The sequence below is a fragment of the Crocodylus siamensis genome, chromosome 4 (assembly GCF_052110815.1).
Source record: "Crocodylus siamensis isolate JL-2025a chromosome 4, ASM5211081v1, whole genome shotgun sequence".
NCBI classification, from domain to species: domain Eukaryota; kingdom Metazoa; phylum Chordata; order Crocodylia; family Crocodylidae; genus Crocodylus; species Crocodylus siamensis.
In genome coordinates, this window is record NC_143398.1 from 209,547,054 (window position 1) to 209,562,775 (window position 15,722).

General features: G+C 43.2%; 2 protein-coding genes across 2 annotated transcripts in view; one reads left to right on the top strand and one right to left on the bottom strand.

The window, feature by feature from the left end:
• Window positions 1-15,722, bottom strand: part of CSRNP3 (cysteine and serine rich nuclear protein 3) — a 166,587-nt gene that overhangs the window by 137,228 nt on the left and 13,637 nt on the right. The gene's annotated exons all lie outside the window — the stretch shown is intronic.
• LOC149867527 (uncharacterized) lies at window positions 6,354-14,744 on the top strand. Its single transcript, XM_090041715.1, has 5 exons — window positions 6,354-6,620; window positions 6,767-7,304; window positions 10,078-10,161; window positions 12,786-12,982; window positions 14,433-14,744. Exons 1-5 carry the CDS (start codon window positions 6,354-6,356, stop codon window positions 14,742-14,744), a joined length of 1,398 nt encoding a protein of 465 aa, XP_089897841.1.

Genomic DNA, 15,722 nt, shown 5'->3' on the forward strand with positions numbered 1-15,722 from the left:
ATGGGGATAGATATGGGGGCAGTTTGGGTCTTAAGAGGCATGTATAGGACCTACTTCTTTTTTTTACTTCCTTCTAGCTCCCCAATGTCTCCCCTGCAAACCATCTTTTCTCACTGCCTCCTGCAGTGCTTGTAGCACTGAATTTGTGAAATCGCAATTATTTCCATGGCAACAGACTGCAATATCAAAACCAAAGGATTATAGCTTGACTGCAGGAGAGGGTAAAAAGGAGCAGCAGGAGTATGAGGAAAAAAAATGCTTTTATTCGAACATCTCCAGAAACAGATTGGTGAATGCTGAGAAGAGCTGCTAAAGAGTAAGGGATTTCCTGCATAACCTAGACTTGGGTCAAGCTAATACCCCAGATCTAAATACACCCAAATTTGGGAGATAGGAAAATTTAAAATAAAAGCCCAAATGGCCTCTATGAGAATAAGTTAGATCCAAACTATAGTTCTTACTACCCTGAAGCTGTAGGGTGTTAGAAAATGGGATCTATATTTGCATAGCCTGGAGCTATCTCAAACCAAATACCTGTTCATAAGACATGTTCTTCTGTGACTATACAAGGTGGTGGCTAGCTGACTTACACACATACACCAGCAGGGCTGTTTCAAGTTCTTAGCAAACTGAGCTGTCTTTAGAGTATTTTAAAATTTTCTTGCAGATACGATTACTTACATTTGGGCTGGATATCTCTACTGCCCCTGCATGGAGGGAAGGAATACAGCCATTTCTGCTTAAAATTCAAATCAGTGTCACTGTCTGAGGTTCTGGAGGAGCTTTGATTGGTGACGTCAGAGTCAAATCCAGCTCCCCCCATCTGGTAAAAGCCAGCAAGGAGGTGTTGCTGCCAAATTGAAGTAGATTGTCAACGTCTTCCTTAATGCAAGATGTCAGGTTTTGGGTTTTTGTTTTTTAAAGTGACAGTTGTCCAGATTTTGTTTTAATTCTCTCTTTTTCTGGACAGGTTATTGGAGCGATCCTAGCAATATCTAGTGTTCTCAATGCTGCTTGATCCCCAGTTCGTCTGGTTTAGAGCCTGATTATACTACAGGATGCATGGTGGTTGATACCCTCCTTGTGTTAGGTGATAATGTTCAGGGGTCCCTGTTGAGCTCATGTGATATTTCAGTGCACAGGGGTAGGTCACCCTAGAAGGTCTCCACTCCTTTCTTTCCAGGAGAACTTTGGGGGAAGTGTTGATAATTTGCCTTTTCATCTCTCTTACAGGGCTAGCTCAAGTTTCCATTTCATTACTTGTCCAATAAAACACGTATGCAGGTAGAAGGGACTTTATGTAGGTAAATAGGGAGGAAATAGGCATTGCAGGGTTTCTTGCACTCTGATGCAACTCAACTGTATAGTTCCATTTTATCTGACCCAGTGATTGTAACAGTTTTTTCCTATCACTGAACAAAAATGGGGCCTAATTGTGAGTTAGAGCTCAGGATGAGACTGAGGTGTTGTTGGCAGGGAGAAGAAACTGGGAGAACTTAGATATTTCAACATGATTGGTAGGATACATCTGGCATTTGTAATACAGAGTTACAAATTGGTATTTTTACACAACCATCTGATTTTGAATGGCCAAGTAGAAAACCAAAATATTTGGGGGGTTTGGGGCCTGAGCAGGAAATATTCTATTCTGAGCACCACCTAGAAAGCGTGGGTTCTAGATTTGAAGCATACCAGGTAGGGTAAAATAAAAATGATATCCACTACTCAGGAGTTCAGTGACTATTGTAACATATTAAACATTAGCTAAAATGATTTGTCTATATCAAGGACTACAAAGAAGATCCATTTGGAAAAACATTTGTATCAACTGCTGCCAAAAACTCTTCACACTCCAGAAAAATACATATCTGTACAACACACACTGTGCCCATATTATAGATCCACAGCTTTCTGTAGGAGGGAAATAATACACAGTGACACAGAACCTGATACTGTACATCAACAAAGGGTGACTGACAAACAACAAGTTCTGTCACTCTTAAGTGTGATATGCTCAGCAGAAGATTAGTAGCCAGCAGGGATAAGCAGCAAACACAATGCATTCAGCAATAAAGTCACAAAGATTCTAGCATCTGTACTACTAGCAGCATGTGACTTAGAGCCTGAACAGACCTTCAAGAACACCTGGTAAGAGAAACAGCACAAAAGAGTGATGGGCAAAACAATGGTCACATAGACAGAAAGCAAAAGCTATAGAAATGGAGCTCCTGTCAGATGACAAGGATCAAAAGGATGATCATTCAGAGCTACAAGTACTCTGCAGTGCTCTGATTATCAATAAGACACAAGTCAGTCATGACATGTGCCATGAGTAATAGAGATGCCGGTAATCACATCACTAGTGAATCACATCATAGTGAATTGTCCCACCCTTAGAGGTATCATAGCAACAAGTCCATCCTGAAGAAAAATGAGGTCTCTGCATCTCTGAACAGCATCCATTATGCAAAGGCAGCTGACATCACCCGGGGATCTGAAAAAACTATGCAGCTTGTGGAAGATCAACTCATGGCACAGAAAGAGAAAATGAAATCAAAATACTGTGAGACCCAACCCCTCTGGACTCCCATTAAGACCTGCCAAACAACCCCTATTTCCACCAGCACCTGGTGGGGCAGCTGCGAGCTGTGACTAGAGACTGAATGCATCAAAGTGTTAGACGGGTGTAGGTTGTAGCCGTGTTGGTCTAAGGACGTAGGCAGACAAGGTTCTTTGGGTTAACCCAGAAGCTTGCTAAGGAAACTTTTTTCCAACTATTTAAGTTGTCTTCAAAAGGAGGCTCGATAATCACCAAGCCGGGGTCGTTTGATCCCAGCATTCTTTCCTGCCCGTGGCAGGAGGTTGGACTTGATGGCCTGCTCAGGTCCCTTCTGACCCTACCAACTATGAAACTATGTTGACCTAATAAAAGACATCAGATTCACACAAAGAACCTTGTCTGTCAAAGTGTTAGGGCTATTTTCATAGAACAGGGAGAGGAGAGGGGAAGGAGGAGTGACTCTGTACATGTTACCTTAGCCAAGCGCAAAGTTGACAATATGACACTTTTCCATAATTATTGGATAATCTTGATGCTGCTGGTTTCAGCCAGCAGCCTGCTGTCTCACACAGCTAAGTAACAAGCAGGCACTTGAGGCTTCTATGTTAGTTGATCTACACTATGCCACTCATCATTAAAGTACAACGACTGTGTCCCTCCTGCCACTACCACCATACTATTCACTACATTAACGTAGCACTAATACACAGCAGGGCTAAACAAGAAGACAGAGGCAGCAACATTAACTCAGGCAGCTTCATCCACATATTCATTGCTGTGAACGGTAGATCAAACTCCAATTGCTTGGCACAGATGGGGATTCTTAGAAGAACTGGCTACTTGCCACAACAGAAGGGAGTGAGCATCTCCTGTGGAGAGAAGAAAATGTTTTTCCCCCTTAATTTTCTCCTAGTCTGAGGAAACCAGTTCCTGCAAAGTGATCATTTAGCCAGTTCTCTAGCTGTATGATTACATGGAGCGGCAAAGCAAGAGTCTGCAGAATTCCATGGAAACAGGCTCAGCCCTTCCACAGTGCCGGATAATTGGCAGGCACCATGAATGTAAAGAATTCAGGGACAACATTTTAATGCATCATTTTGTCAAAATAAATATCTGCCTATTTTTATATGCACATATAAGTTGTATTTATTCAAATAATCATGTAATCAAGGCTGATCTGTATCTGGAATCCACAGCAAAATTGGATAAAACCCTGCCTGTAGTACTGACTCCATCTCACACTTAGAAAGCACAGTAATTCTGGCACACCACAATAACCATCTCCTTGTAATATTTTTGTTTGGAATGCATGCATCTCTGAACAACAGTGTGAGGGCAAGAGAGAAGTCTGTGGCAAATAGACATATGCTGTACCCATGTTCTTGTGTGGCACTTCCTGATCATTATTGTGTAATCTCTGGAAGCTGCAATGCAAGACTAACTCTAGAAAACAACTTTAAATTGCCACTCTCTGGTATTTCTCTGGCACCTGGGGAAAGAAATTTAAAAAACACAATGATGTCAGATGTGCTGCATAGGGAGAAATAAAAAGATTTCTCCTATCTTCCATTCCAGATATTGCTTTGAAAGGTGATAAAAGATACCTAAGAGACCAAATAGACTGCAGCATGACAAGAAGAGTCAAACAAAGGCAAAAACTCAAATGAAACTTCATCCTAGTCATAATTTGAAAATAATTGACTATTTTGCAAACACTGTAGTTCATTGCTCATGCAATATGCCATATTTTCTCACATACATTGCACCTTGTTTTTGAAAGGCAGAATGAAGAAAAAGTCATTTTTCCAGAGTTATGGTTGCATAGAGCAGAGACATAGCCCAATCTTCATCTGACTCACACTTTATTTCCTTCTTAACTAAGCTGAAACCCTAGCTGCTGCCATTATCATGGACACATGACGAAAATGTCACTTTTTGTGGCTTAATGGTGTCACACTGTACATGTGCAAGAGTTTTGGGGGTTTTAAATGAGTTTACATTGCTGTAACATAATCAGGATGTAGTTTAGTTTGTAATGTTGCAAATTGCAGTGGTGCAACTGTTAATTTGCCCCCTGGCATGGGAGAGGTGGACAGGCTCTGCAGAATAAAAGGATTGGGCCCTTTGGCACTTCTGTTTTCAGCAGGCTCCTGTGGCTAGCAGGATGCCTGTGGCCAGCTGGCTTGCTCCTGGGGCAGTGTGGGAACATGGCAGGAGGGTGGCTGGGTTTGCTGGTGGCCAGAGAAGGTGACAGGGATGGTACACAGGGTGCTGGAAGCCCAGAGGGCTTGGGGAATCATTGGATCAGACACCTCTGAGCTGAGGCAACACTCGGCCAGCTAGCAGCCCTCCTGAGCTTCCAACACCCTGTGCAACTTCCAAGGGAAGCGGTGCTGGCTCCTACCCTGGGGGTCTTTAAGAAGAGGCTTGATGCCTACCTGGCTGGACTTATTTGAGTCAAGTTTTTCTCCCACCCAGGTGGGGGGCCGGACTTGAAGATCTACAAGGTCCCTTCTGACCCAACTTCTATGATTCTATGATTCTATGCACTGCCAGCAAACCCAGCTGCCCTTCTGCTGCCTTCCTGTGCTGTACCAGGGGCAAGCCAGCCCATTCTTGGGTGGCCTCAGGCATTGCGCCAGTCACAGGAGCCTGCTGAAGGCAAAAGCTGTGAGGGGCCTGATCCTTTTTTATTTTTTTTTAGCGGAGCCTGCCCACCTCTCCTGCAGCTGGGGGTGGGGGGAAAAGGTGGAGAGGGTAGGGGGGGAGGCAGACTGACAGTGGGCTGAGTGGCCCCTGAGCTGTGGGGGCCCTGGTCCTTCCCTCCATGGTGATGGTGTCCCCCGGGGCTGCTAGCAGGCCAAGTGCTTTCCCCACTCAGGGTTAGGCCCAGGTGCTGCCTCCAAGCTGGGACAGCATCTGGCCTGCTAGCAGCCCATGTGGGCACCCCCAGAGGGTGCTGCTGCTGTGGAGGGAAGGACCAGAGCCCCCTGCAGCTCAGTGGCCACTTGGCCCACCAGCAGCTTGCCCCCCAGTCGTGGGCAGGCTCCAGCTCTGACAAAAAAAATAAAAGGATCAGGCCACTTGACATAACGTGGTAGAAAAATATAAAAGGGTTTCAATTAAAAATCTACCGAGTAGTATATAGGCTCACCGCCCTTCAATGCAAATGTGACAGGTGGGCGGGACAGGAAGTCCCACCCCCTTAGTCCCACCCCCTTTCCCATTGTATGGTGTGACATCACCAGCCCTGCCCCCTGACTCCAGTCACATGATGCATGACATCACCACCCCCCGCCCTCTGACCCCAGTCACTTGGTATGTGACATCATCAACTCTGCCCCCAGCCCCAGTCATGTGGTGTGTTACATCAGCAACTCCGCCCCCACCTCCAGTCATGTGGTATGTGACACTAGCACCACACGGTCCCTGACATCAGAAGAACAGCCCATGCAGACCCCCAAAACCCAATCCCTCAAGCTGCAAGAACTGCCCTAGATCACGTGGTATAGTTATGGCCTATTAGGTCCCAGACTGATTTAGCCCCCTGCCGGAGCACAGGTGTGTTCTATGGGGTGGCCGTGTGGTGGTGTGACCCCTCTAACAACCCGCCCCACCACCCCCAACCAATTGGCAGAGGTTTCAGAGGCCTCAGACCTCCCAAGAATGATGCTGAACCAATTGGAGTGAGTAGAGGGGGTGGGATTTGGGTGGCAACCCCACCAGCTCTATCTGCTTTCCCAAACGACCCCTCTGTTTATCTGAGACCGTGCTAAGGCAAGCAGGGGTGAATATGGATTCTTTCCCAATGCCTATAGGCCCACACACTACAACCCTAAGATGGCCTTATAGAAAGCATTACCGTAGAAATAGGTTTGAGGAGGAGACACGGCCCCTTGCCCAAAGACTCTTTGAGACATCTGACCCTGTTCAGGAAGATCCAATGAACAGGCAAATGGAGGAGGCCCAGACCCTCGAAGCAGACGTTGAGAATTTGGAAGAGGGTATCTTTGTGCCAAGGCCTGCATGCGAAATAGAGGTCATCGCAGAGGAGAGACCGGTAAGAGATATGGAGCATGTTTGTGGGGGCACTTAGGTTTTCAGGGTATCGGTGTGGGTTCACTCCATGGCACGTGTGTGTTTGGAAGTAGCTAAGGACTGATTAAACAGCAGCTAACTAAGTTCTTTATTTGAACTCCTTTGCAGTTAGATGAAGCCTTTATAATGACTCTAGAAAACCTACTCACCAGTACACAAGAAGGAGGTGTATGCTTTTGCAGAGAACAAAGACCAGATGAGCCTGAAGAGTTCAGAAGATATCTAGGCATTGAATCAACACAAATTATTACATCACACGAACATAAAGTCTTTATGAAGTCTCTTGTTAACGTTTCCTTTTATGGCATAATGAAATACTGCTTGAGGAAGAGACTTTTTGACCTATGCTGGGGGTGCACATTTGACCAGGGGGGTCAAGAAGCCCAAGAATGTCTTACTTGGTTAGATGAAGACATAAACCAAATAATTCAGGAACTTTGCCAGGAAATATGTATTGATATCATTTTCAATGCTGTTTTAATCATTGGGTTTGCCAGGAACATTCTCAGAATTACTGTGAAACATTTAATTCAGGTTAGAGAGCTTCTAAATACTGTGTATTCTGCAGAAGATCCTAATGCTGCCCTTCATGATTTGATCACTGAGGAAGATAAAACACTCATACCCCATATTGAACACTTAATTGGTATAAAACCCTGCTTAAGAGAAGGGCTTAGCAAAAACTGTTTAAAATGGGGTGGGGGATTATATCTTTTGTTGATCTTGGTGGGAGGGTGGGGGATGTGAGGTTGTAAAGCACATCAACAGTTTTCTACAGCTAGTGTACATTAGCATTTGCTTTAGTGTCTTGGATCGCTAATCACATACATATAGGGTTTTTTGTAAAGATAAAACCAATGAGACATAATGACCACTAGAAATGATAAAAAAAAACCTTCTTAGGAGAAGGGGTAACAAAATAAACTAGTAAATATTGTAAAAGTTTTGATGGAAATAAAGACTGAATTTAAAAATGTATATTCTCACAGTTTTTGTGTGGTAGGGGAGTGGTGGGTGTTATAAAGATAAACCAGACCACAAAAAAAAATGACCATTGTGTTCAGAGCTCTTCTTGTTTTAAGACTAAAGGAGTTATCTTTTACCAAAAGGCCAGCTGTAAAGATAAGGCCAACAAGGCTTAATGGTCACAAGAAATGATAAAAAACACTTCTTAGAAGAAAGTTTAACAAAAGAAATCAGTAAATATTGTAAAAGTTTTTGATGGAAATAAAGACTGAATTTAAAAATATATATTCTCACAGATTGTGTATGGTATGGAGTGGCAGGTGTGTATCATAAAGATAAACCAGATCAAAATAGATAAATAAATAAATAAAAGCTGATCGGTGTGTCCAGATCTCCACATATTTTAAGACTAAAGGGGTGGAACTGTCTTTTAGTGGTGACTATTTTAATACAGTTATATTTTACTTTATACATATGCTATTTTCCTTAATCTATTATTTAATTTTTTAGTACAGAGGACTTACTTATTGTATCATTTCATTTATATTACAGAGAGCTTATCAGGTGGAGAAGCTCTATGCAATTTTACCACAGCAAGGTAAAAATTATTTTAAAATGGTAGGTTATTTGTGGCTATGTTACTATAATCACACTAAGTTATAACAGCTGTTGTTTTCAAACAGAATCTCTTCTTCTAAAACAGAGAAGTAGAAAAAGCACATACAGTCATGTTTTTATCCAGTAGTAAAAGGTAATTTTTCTGAAATCAGCTTCTGAAACTTTGTGTTTCTTGTGGGAGGAGAAGCAGTGTGTAGGGGGTTAAGCAAATTTTAAATTTGTAGTGTGTGAGGAAAGTGAATTCTCAATGCTGAGATGTAAATTTTATTGTTCCTAAGTGATCACATGCACCACTCCCGAAGAAGAGCGGGGGTCTGGGCAGAGGCCTCTAAAAGCACAAGCAAAAACCCCAGAAATGCTCAGCCTGCAGATCATAATACCCAAGGATCAGAAGACCACCAGGACAGAATAGAAGGGTATGATTCCTCAGAGGAAAACAAGCCATATAACTCTGAGAAAACCATATGTAAAAAGACAAGGATCCCTACCCCAAAACAGGTGATCTGGATCCTTTGAATAAGAAACCCAGGACTGATTACTCACACAATTTAGAGAAAGAGGAGAGTCCTTCTCCATTTTTGAAAGTTCATGATTAGTGTGAAAAAAAGAGGGGGATTTGGGGTGGTACTGGTAGGCATATACATCTCAGAAAGAGTGTGCAGAGCACTTTGAAAGATCATGATTATTGTGAAAAACAGAGAGGGGTTTGGGGTGATACTGGCAGATGTATACAGCTCAGAAATAGTGTGCAGAGTGCCTTGAAAGATCATGATTACTACCAGAGCAAAAGGGTAAATTTTCCTCAGACAGGAGGTAGTCTGTGTAACTCAGACAGCAGGTGTGGTCTGTATCATAAGAGGGGGAGTCATGGTAAACATGGGGGTAAGAATGGGTGGCAAACCAGCAGGTGGCTTGCAGGGCAAAAAGTAAGGGCCTGGTTAAAGAGGAGCATGGGGAAGGCTAAATACTGGTTGAGGAAAAAAAAAAAAAGAACCCCTAGGGATCCCTCAAAGTGCCATTACACTTCTCCTCCTTCCAGTCCTGACCCTTCACCAGAACCCCTGGAGCCAGAGAGAGGGGGTGGAGAATATGGTTTAGGAAGCCCTTTAGAGGGTCCCTCAAATGTACCCCAGCCTCCCAGACCTGACCTTTCACCAGGATCCACAGAGCCAGAGGGGGAAGATGGTGACTATGATTTAAGAAGAACGTTAGAGGGTCCCTCAAATGTTCCCAGACCACCCCCACCACCAAGACCTGAGGGGTCAGGGGGTTGGGATAACAAATCTGGTGTAGTAGACAGTTTAGAGGATCCCTCAAGCGCCTCCTGGTCTCCTGAGTCATCAGAGGATGTTTTACCGGATGTACATATGGTGCAGGTGAGAAGGCAAGAGTGGTTTGTAGCCAGATTTGCTGGCACAAGGTACACTGAGGAGTTCCGTTTTGTGAATTTGGAGTGTGTGCCATTACACATGGCATACGAAGCCATAACCCAAGGGGTGGAAGAAATTGTAGCAGAACTCCAACAGAGATTCACAGGCAATAACTATGTGCAGTTACCTATTCAGGCAGATAGCACGGCAAACTGTTTATACTCACGAGCTATTAATTTAAACAATTCGACCCCAGAGCTGTTTTTGGAGTGGTTCAGTAACCTGTTACAAAGCCAGAGAGAAATATTGCTCGATTTGACATTTTGGCTGGTTGTGGTCGTTGTGAAAGGCCGGGGAGGTAGAAGCCATAGAGTTATAAGCTCTATCTCCTATTTCCAGATCATTACTAAAAAGAGGAAATATTTAATTGACTTGAATACCTATGATACTAACCTGTGTTTGCAGGCAGTCTGTTGGCTGTTACTAAACATAGAGGGGCCAGAGATGTTGAGCTGCTAGATGATGCCAAAGAACTGCATAGGAAATTAGGTATGTCTATATGTCAAAAGGTTATGCTCCATCAGGTACCTTTGTTTGAAGACCTTGAACAGGTTAACATTCACATAGTGATGCATAAGGAAAAACCTGGGTGGAATTTATTTAAATCACAGAACGCACCCAGATACCCTGACACCTGTTTTTTCTGCTACATGGTGAACATTATTATGGTATTTTGGATGTGAAAAAGGTGTTTGGCATGAGAAGTTATTGTGATCTTTGTCAGACGTTGTACAACCATAGCCACACATGCAGGTTCTGATGTTGTCTTTGCCTGAGCCCAAACTGCTCTGAAAACGTGGGCAGGACACAGAGGTGCCCTAATTGTAAGCTGTTCTGTCGTTCCAAAGAGTGTTTAGAAAGGCACGTGGCCCTGGCCTCTGAAAAACAGGTTGAACGTCTGACTAAAACTCTGTGCGATGAGTGTAAATCTTACATGGACAAAAAGCACGAGTGTAAGGGGTGGCAATGCAAACAGCGTTATGAGAAAATCACAGATGTAAACAAACACTAGTGCTTTATGCGTCAGATTAAAGAGCCTGAAGAAGGCGAGGGGTACATTTTTTATGCTTTTGAATGTGTGCAGGAGATGGGGTGCACGTGCCCAACTACATTTTTGCAATGGAGCTAAAGACAGGGGAAACAAACCGCAGAAAGCTTCAGGGAAAACCCCCAAAAGACTTGTAAAGCTAAGCCCAAAAAGCCAGAAAGCACTTGGGAGTTTAAGGGCGAAGAGTGCCTGTCTGATTTTATTAAGGTCTTTATGGATAAAAAGTTCAAGGACTACACCTTCATAGTTCACATCGCCAAAGGCTATGATGGTTACTTTGTTGTCAGTTATTGAAGGAAAAAATGGGCGTGAAGCTAATCACTCAGGGCGATAAACTCATGTGTATTGAAGTGACCAGGCTAGGCATCAGTTTTATAGATTCTTTAAACTTTTTGCCAATGAAACTTAGCAGGCTTCCACAGGTGACGGGGTTTGAAGGATGCAAAAGTTATTTCCCACCTTTTTTTAACACAGCAGAAAACCAAAATTATGTGGGGCCTCTCCCAAAGATGGAGTATTACAGTGTTGAAAATATGATGGCTGGTGAGAAAGACAGTTTTTAGAATGGTGTCAGAATAACCACGATAAGACCTTTGACATACAAAAGGAGATGGCCTATTATTGCCAGCAGGACGTAAAAATTTTGAAAGAGACCTGCTGGGATGAGATTATGAACATGACACAACGGGTAGACCGAGTGAAAGTAGATGGTGAACTCCAAAGTGTAGTATGCTGCATAGATCCTTTCCAATACATCACTCTGGCCTCCATCTGTGTGGCCATGTACAGGTTTATGTTTCTGGAACCGCAGACCATAGCACTTCTCTCCCCGGACAACTGTCACAGACGGAAAAAGAGGTTTTCAACCCCATCTATTCATTGGCTAATGTACATTTCGGAGAAATAAAATATTCAAATTCAACATGCTTTACAGGGTGGGGAATTTCAGGTAGGCCTCTATTTTTTAGACGACTATGCCAACATTGATGGGGAACCTACAGCTTTTGAATTTAACGGATTCTTTTTCCACGGTTAAGTCACTTGGTACAACGAGAAAGACCAGAGCCCATTGACAGGGACCACCTTCGGGTTTCTGAATTATCAGGCATTGCACAAGACCAATTATCTCAAGAGAGAGGGGTTTACCATTTGGGAGCATGAGTGGAGGGCTCAGTTAGAAACAGATGGGGAGCTGGCAGATTTTTTAAACAGGAGCCTGCTGCCTTCTCCACTGGTGCCTAGGGATGCTCTTTTTGGTGGGAGAACTAATGCCATCTGTCTATATTACCAAACTAAACCCAGAGAACAAATACACTATTGAGATTTTACCAGTCTTTACCCCTTTATAAACAAAATGAAGGAATACCCAGCCAGACATCCTGGAATCATTCATGACAATTTCCAACCCCTGTCGAGCTATTTTGGAATAGCCAGGGTGAAACTGTACCCACCGCAAAACCTTTTTTTCCTGTGCTACCCACCAGGGTGAACGGGAAACTAATGTTCATGCTGTGCCGCCTCTGCACGGAAACAAGACAGCCAGAGTGCAACCACACTGATGAAGACAGGGCCTCCTGGGTACATGATGCACACCAGAATTGAATAAAGCTATCGCCAAGGGGTACAAAGTAGCTCAATTCTATGAAGTCTGGCATTTTGCTGAAAAGTCTAGCACCTTTTTTTCACACTACATAAAAATGCACCTCCAACAGAAGCAGAAAGCCTCGGGCTACCCCACCTGGTGTATTGACCAAGAAAAACAAGAGAGATATGTGGCCAATTTCTTGGAAAAAGAAGGAGTAACTTTATGCCCAGACCATATCAAACCCAACCCTGCAAAGCGCCAAATAGCAAAATTATTTCTAAATTCTCCGTGGGGTAAATTCGGTCAGAGAACTGACTTGCCCAAGCGTCGTTAGAGACCCCGAAGAACTCTTTGGCTACCTCTTTTCTCCTGCCAATGAAATTTCATCTTGCGACTTTATTGATGATGAGGCAGCCTCCGTGTCTTGGAAACATGCCAAAGAGCGTTACGCTTTCTCTGGTAACAAAAACATCTTTATAGCTCGTTTTACCACTGCTTATGCACGCTTAGAGTTGTACGAGCTGTTAGACAGCTTGCAAGACCGGTGTCTGTACCATGACACAGATTCTGTGATACTTGTGAGCCGCGAGGGAGTTTGGAACCTCCCGCTAAGTGATTATTTAGGTGAGCTCACCAGCGAAATCCCACCAGATGAACACATCACAGAGTTTGTGTTGGCCGGTCCGAAAACCTATGGGTACAAGTTGTCCAGGGGAAAAGTTTGCTTGAAGGTCAAAGAGATTACCCTGAATGTGGCCAACAGTGAAAAAATCAACTTTGAAACCTTGAGAGATCTTGTTCTCCATTATGGGGCAAACCCTGCTATGGACACCCCTAAAACAATTGTGATGCAACAGTGCTCTATTGTCAGGAACAAGCAAGTAGACAATAGAAACCAAAACCTTGAGAAAAACGCAGAAAGTTGTTTATGACAAAAGGGCCCTCACAGAAAACTTTAACAGCCTCCCCTTTGGTTTTTAAAGATGGATATGCATTGGAAGCACCCCTTTTCTGTGATTTTGGCAGGCCCAAGCAACTGTGGTAAAAGTTACTTTATAAACCTTTTGGATCATGCTGATAAAATATTGTCTGTTATGCCTGAGAATATCATGTGGTGCTATAGCTGTTGGCAACCTTTGTATAAAGAACTGCTTTGTAAATATCCTTTTATCAAGTTTGTGGAAGGTCTACCAGACAGTCTCAACAATGACCATTTGTTTCCTCCTAATAAAAAAAATATGGTTGTAGTAGATTATTTGATGGACTCTGCCTGTGACAGCAGCCACTAAAACACCTTACGGGTATCTGGTGGTTGATTTAAATGCTTCTACTCTGGATGCTTTTAGATTAAGAACAGGAATTTTTCCTCCCGACCAACTGGCTGCTTATACTTATAAAAAAACAGCGGGTGGGAATAAAAAGAGATGATGTAGTAGCAGCCTCTTCTCGAGATGGTGGAAGGGGAACATGTCTAGCTGTGTAAAAAGAAATTTGGCTCTCTTAAAACTGCTTCTTCAATCCACCCCACAGCAGGAAAAGCTATACTCTGCTCAGCCTCTACTGATTTAGTAGCGGCCATTTCAGAAATTGCTCTGAACACCTTAAAAGGAAACATCCCTTTGACACTGTATCAAATTCGTGTGCTGAAAAAGAGACACTGGATCATAAAATACCTAAGTAACAGAAGATTACCTCTTAAAAAAAAGAAACAGCTGGTGAAACAGTCTGGGGGATTTATTGGATCTCTCCTAAGTTTTGCTCTTCCTCTGATTACGGGGCTTTTGGCTAGCTGGTGATGGAGCACGCAGAAAAAATGTACCTGGTGCCCAAACACAAGCTGGAACAATTAAGGACTCCCCCACCGCCTCAGGAAAATATCAGAACAGAGGCAACCTACTTATTGGATGTTGAAATGAGGGATATTCTCCAAAGATCAGGTTTAGCAGAATATGATAAGGCTAAACTGTATGCACCCAGTGCTTCAGAAATACCTGACCTACGTAAAACAGAGTGATCTGGACAGAGGGAAATTAACCCTATTTCTGCTGGAACAGACCCCCCTAGAAACCGCCCACAAAACCCAACAGTCATTCAGGAAGTATTGGATAACGTGCATGTCCGGTACAGGAAAATGCTAAGGTACTGCTCACTAAGCTGAGCCAGCACAAGGATATTTCTTCTTGGGATGATCAAGGTGGTTTTGTCTACAAACGGATGCTCATCAAGGGGTCTAACATGCTTGACTTGGTCTGGAGAACCCTTCAGACTCACTCCAGGACTACTAAACATCCTCATAAAAGCTGGGAGATCTTTATGAAAGCCATGGCTGAGCTGAACGTACCATCTTCTATTATGGGCAACGTCATGAATCATGATTATCGGGAATGCCTGAAAGTATCTGACTCAGACCAAGAAACACCAACAACGTCGTCTAAGTGAAAATCTGTCTCTAAAAGCCATTGGCTCTCTATGTAAATTTTTATGCTTTGAAATAAACTATTCTATATTGCTATAAAGTTTTTGTCTACAGAGGATTTTTTGACTGTAAACACGTACACACTCACATTTAAATAACAACAACTTTATTTACACAACATCAGCTGAGTGTTTTATTTAGACAAAGAATTCATGAAAGTCATTGGAAGAAATACATGTCTGGGCATATCGAAGCATGTTTTGAGCAGGCCTGGCCACATGGAAATTTTTATATTTACTTTTTACAAAATGCATCAGCGCCCTATCATTTTGTGCTAAATTGTCCGAATAATACAATTTTAAAATCTGTTCAAACAATAACCCCTTGCTATGGTGGTGTAGGAAAAACACACAATGGTATCCGCAGGCAACAGACTGGTGGTCTTGTAACTATTTCATCTGAAAAACAGTGTCGGTAGCATTCGTGTTTAAAAACAACATAATGCTTTGAGGGAAGAGCTGTTTGTGGGGTGACTGTACGAGTCGAAAAATTCTCCGTGGTTCCGCTCCTTCAAGTAAACAGCCAACCAGCGTTCTCCAGCTTGATTATGCCGGTGCGTGTTGACCACCAAGGTCAGTGGCCTTTTAGACAGTCAAGTCTTAGGAAGCCAGTCACAGGGGAAAACATCTAAGTTTCTTTGGTGTAAGGGTCTGAGGATAAAACCCTGACGAGCTGTTAGGTGTCCATCTTCACGTATAGTCAAACAGGACATTTCTCCTCTGATTTATTTCTATGACATTGTCAAAGACCCTGTACACAATCATGTTAACCGTGGTGGGCAAAGCCGCAGCAAAGCGTATTTCTGCTCTCAGGTTCCTGGTTTTAATCAGCGAATAATGATCAGCACACTCCTGGTCAGGAGACAGGTCAAAGGCAAACAAGGTATACCCCAGAGCAAACTCCTCACAGTTGATTATCAGGGCCCGGTCTTTCGTATGTTT

What these genes read in the sequence shown, in the direction of transcription:
- LOC149867527 (XM_090041715.1), top strand. Translation starts at nt 6,354, where the DNA reads ATGGATTCTTTCCCAATGCCTATAGGCCCACACACTACAACCCTAAGA. An exon ending in TCATCGCAGAGGAGAGACCG is followed by an intron (nt 6,621 to 6,766) that starts GTAAGAGATATG and finishes ACTCCTTTGCAG; the next exon opens with TTAGATGAAGCCTTTATAAT. An exon ending in AGAACTGCATAGGAAATTAG is followed by an intron (nt 10,162 to 12,785) that starts GTATGTCTATAT and finishes ACATCTTTATAG; the next exon opens with CTCGTTTTACCACTGCTTAT.